The sequence below is a fragment of the Emiliania huxleyi genome, assembly GCF_000372725.1.
Source record: "Emiliania huxleyi CCMP1516 unplaced genomic scaffold EMIHUscaffold_237, whole genome shotgun sequence".
NCBI lineage: Eukaryota > Haptophyta > Isochrysidales > Noelaerhabdaceae > Emiliania > Emiliania huxleyi.
The window spans coordinates 194,955-198,432 of record NW_005200272.1 but is presented as its reverse complement, the minus strand read 5'-3'; the positions used below and the strand labels follow the sequence as shown (position 1 = coordinate 198,432).

The window sequence follows — 3,478 nt, the reverse complement described above, 5'->3', positions numbered from 1 at the left end:
CTCGCCTGCGCGTACAGCGCGCGTCGGAACGAGTAGCGGTAGAGGCAATTGTCGCACTGGTAGTAGGAGCGCGGGTTCGCCGACGTGCGCCTCCAAGTGTCGATGCACTCGAGGTGGACAAACCGCATCGAGCCGCTGCAGAGGCACGGGGATACGAGCTTGCCCATCTCGGCGCCCGCGAAACAGATGCGACACACTGGCTCGTCGCCGTCGCCACCGCCGTCCGCACCCGCCGCCGTGCCGATCTGGGCCCCCGACGGGCCGCGCCGGCCGCCGCGCTCGCGGTACTCGGCCTCGCGCTCCCGCGCCCTCAGGTGCCATCGCAAGTAGCAGCACCAGCCGCACAGCCCGAGCAGCCGAAGCCAAAACGCCGAACTGAGCCACTGCACAGCAGCCTCGGCCCAGCCGAGAGCCCCGTCGAGGAGAGAGCCCTGGCAGCGCCACGGCAGCTCGGGCGGAGGCGGCGGCGGCGGCGGCGGCGGCGGCGGCGCGCGTTTCGGCGGCGGCGCGACGATCATCCTCACCTGCAGCGCGGCGCGCATCTCCTGCGCAGACGTGACGGCGCCGCGGACCGCCGGGGCGCCGTTGAGGGCGAGGATGACTTCGCCTACAGCCGTGCGTCGCGCAACTCGAGAGAGAGAGAGGGCCCGCGAAGACCGCGAGACGCCATGCAGAGGCTGCCTGCGCGCAGTCCGGCCGCCGCCGCAAGCGAGCCGGGCTCGACGTACTCCACCTGCAGCGCGCCGTGGCTCGAGGCCGAAGCGGCCTCGTCGGGGGAAGAGCCGAACCTCGCCGGCGGATCGGAGCGGAGGGAGAGCCCAAAGGGGACGTGCGCCTCTGGCTTCGTGAGCACCACCTCCCTCGCCCCTCCGCCCGCCTGTGCGCCGCCCTCAGCCCCGCCGTCCGCCGCCCCCTCCGCCGCCTCCTCGCCGTCGCCGGGGTCGGCGGGCGCAGAGCCAGCCGCCTCCGAGCCGGCAGCGCTGCCTTCGGGTGGCGGCGCCGAAGGCAGCGCCTCGGAAGGCAGCGCCTCTGTGACAGCCTCGCCTCGCGACTCGTCGAGCGGGTTAGGGTCAGGGGTAGGAGAAGGCAGCGCCTCGCCTCGCGACTCGTCGAGCGGGTCGCAGAGCCAGCCGCCTGTGGGGCATGTCATGGACGTGTCGTGGACGTGTCCCGCGCCGCCGAGAGCGCCGCAGAGCAAGGCGCCGTCGGCCAGCAGCGGGCGGAGCGAGCCGAGGAGCGACGCGCTCAGCGACGCCGCCTCGTCCAGCAGCAGCAGCGGCGTGGCGCCGTACGCGGCGAGGGTGGCCGCCACCCGGACGGGCGTCGGCGCGGTGTCGACGTGCCGCAGCAAGTTGACGGTCAGGTAGACGGCAGGCACGTGCACGGCCGCAAAGGTGGGCAGCGTGTAGAGCAGCTGCCGCCCGATCCCCACGAGCCCGACAGTTGCCGCGGCGAGCGGCACGAGGAGCCCGGGGGCGCCGTCGAGCAGAGCAACCAGCCGCGGGTAGGAAGAGCGAAACGCGTCGGTCGCCGCGGCGGCCGTATCGCGAGAGCAAACCACGGCCGCCGCCTCTGCGCCGCCTCCGCCCTTCGGATCGCCGCTGCCGACCTGCTCCTCGCACAGCATCGAGAGGGCGAGCCCAACTGGCCGGTGCGCGGCGGCGGCGCCAAAGAGACTCCCAGACTCGACCTCGACCTTGGTGGTGCGGAGCGGGAGCACCGGCGCGTGCTCGTACTGCCAATACTGCCCAAAGTGCGGCGTAAAGCCCTGCAGCACGTGCACCTCGCCCGGCGAGATGGCCACGCTCGCGCGCAGCCCCAGCATCCGCCTGCGCACGGCTGCGCGCTCCTCGCCGCCGTCGCCACGCGCCGCGGGCGCGACCAGCCCCGCCGACTCGAGCGCCTCGCTGGCGACGAGCGCAATGGCCGGCGTGCGCCGCACGTCGAGCGCCGAGCGGCCCCGCCCCTCCGCGCCGCGCCGCGCGTCCTCCGCGAAGCGGAGGCGGTACAGGTAGCGGCGCACGTCCTGGTGCGGCCTCGCGTCGAGGACAGAGGTGCGCTCCCAGCCGGCGCCCCAGAGGAGGGAGCGGAGGCCGCGCCGCGCCTCGGCCTCCTGGCCGGCGGCAAACTCATTCACGAACGGGTACGGGTCGAGCAGCCGGTCCTCGTCCTCGCCGAGCAGCGGCGCGCACACCCTCGCCGGCGGAGCGCCAAACGGCGGCGGGAGGTCAGAGTAAAAGAGGTCGTACAGCAGCGGCGGCAGGCGGAGGAGGATGGGCGTGAGCTCACCCTCGCCTGCGGACGCGGCGCACCAGCTCGCGCCGTCCGTCTCCCAGCACACGAACTCGTCGTCGTCCGCGCCTGCCTCCTCCTCTGCCACGTCGCGCGCGGGTGCGCCGTCGGCAGCCGGCGCGATTGGCCGGATCTGCGCGCTGGAGCCGTTGAAGATGAGCTCTATCCCCCGCGGGAAGAGTACCTCCGCCTGCTGCAGCGCCGCGCCCACAGAGAAGGACGCGAGCGCCGGAAGGAGCCTCGCCACGCACGCAATCGTCGTCGGAATTGAGAGGAGAGCAGAGAGGAGGACGAGGTGGAGGAGCGCGGGGCAGAACGAGACCTCGCCGGGCCGTCCGCCGCCGAGCTTCTGAGCGAAGAAGGAGGGGCGGAGCGGCGCAAGGACGCGCAACATTGTGTTTTCGCAGCGCGAGCCGACCCCAAAGCGAAGCGCCAGGAAATACCTTTTGTAGGGATTCTACTGAGCTCAGAGCTGTACACGGAGCGAGGGTCTGTACCAAGGCGTACAGGAACGATACAAGCAAGACTACATCAGCCAAGCCGCGGTTGAGCGGACGTCCGACAAACAGAGCAATAAGCAAGCCGGCCTGACACGTCCCGCACATGTCCCTGTTCACACAGACATCTCGCTACTCGAGTATAATCGACCCCTGTTAAGTGACTCGTTCGCTTACCACCCACTGTGATTTTGTGTGAGCTCTGTGTCTTGCTTTGCCAACAAGATACCTCGAGCGCGGTATGGGTGGACATGCCTGTTGAGAATTCTTTCTCGATCCATAAAAAGCGGGAGTGCTCGTTCGCGCGAAAACCGACCGAAATGTTTAACATGCTCCGAGCTGCTTGGGATACGCTCTGCGTAACCTCGCAGCAGGGCCGGCGTTTTTTCGCGCAGTCCACGCCGGCGATCGAGTGCCGTGAGGACGTGCTTCTGTCGCCGCCGGCGCCGCGGGTGTTGCAGTTCTCGCCGCCCACCGACCACCAGCTGAAGCGCTCCGGAAGGAAGCTCAGGGGCTCAGGCAGCAGCTCGGGCGCGCCTTCGCGCCAGCAGCGCACTGTCGCGCCGTCGCAAGAGCAGCACCGCCGCAGATCGCGGCGTCCGACGCGTCAGGAGCTCATCGCGGGACAGCACCCACCGGCGCCTCTCCCGGCCATCACAAAGCGCAGGCCCGCGATGAAGCGCTCGTCG

General features: G+C 70.6%; 2 protein-coding genes across 2 annotated transcripts in view; one reads left to right on the top strand and one right to left on the bottom strand.

The window, feature by feature from the left end:
• Nucleotides 1-2,686, bottom strand: part of EMIHUDRAFT_236656 (hypothetical protein) — a gene marked incomplete at both ends in the record, with an annotated part of 3,523 nt that extends 837 nt beyond the window's left edge. The window contains 6 exons of the mRNA XM_005779096.1: nucleotides 16-135; nucleotides 289-431; nucleotides 525-607; nucleotides 658-766; nucleotides 1,166-1,907; nucleotides 2,010-2,686. Coding sequence (XP_005779153.1) covers nucleotides 16-135; nucleotides 289-431; nucleotides 525-607; nucleotides 658-766; nucleotides 1,166-1,907; nucleotides 2,010-2,686 — 1,874 coding nt within the window. The remainder of the gene's footprint in view (nucleotides 1-15; nucleotides 136-288; nucleotides 432-524; nucleotides 608-657; nucleotides 767-1,165; nucleotides 1,908-2,009) is intronic.
• Nucleotides 2,687-3,109: 423 nt separating this feature from the next.
• The window catches only part of EMIHUDRAFT_115029 (hypothetical protein), a gene marked incomplete at both ends in the record, with an annotated part of 14,659 nt that continues 14,290 nt past the window's right edge, over nucleotides 3,110-3,478 (top strand). The window contains one exon of the mRNA XM_005779095.1: nucleotides 3,110-3,206. Coding sequence (XP_005779152.1) covers nucleotides 3,110-3,206 — 97 coding nt within the window. The remainder of the gene's footprint in view (nucleotides 3,207-3,478) is intronic.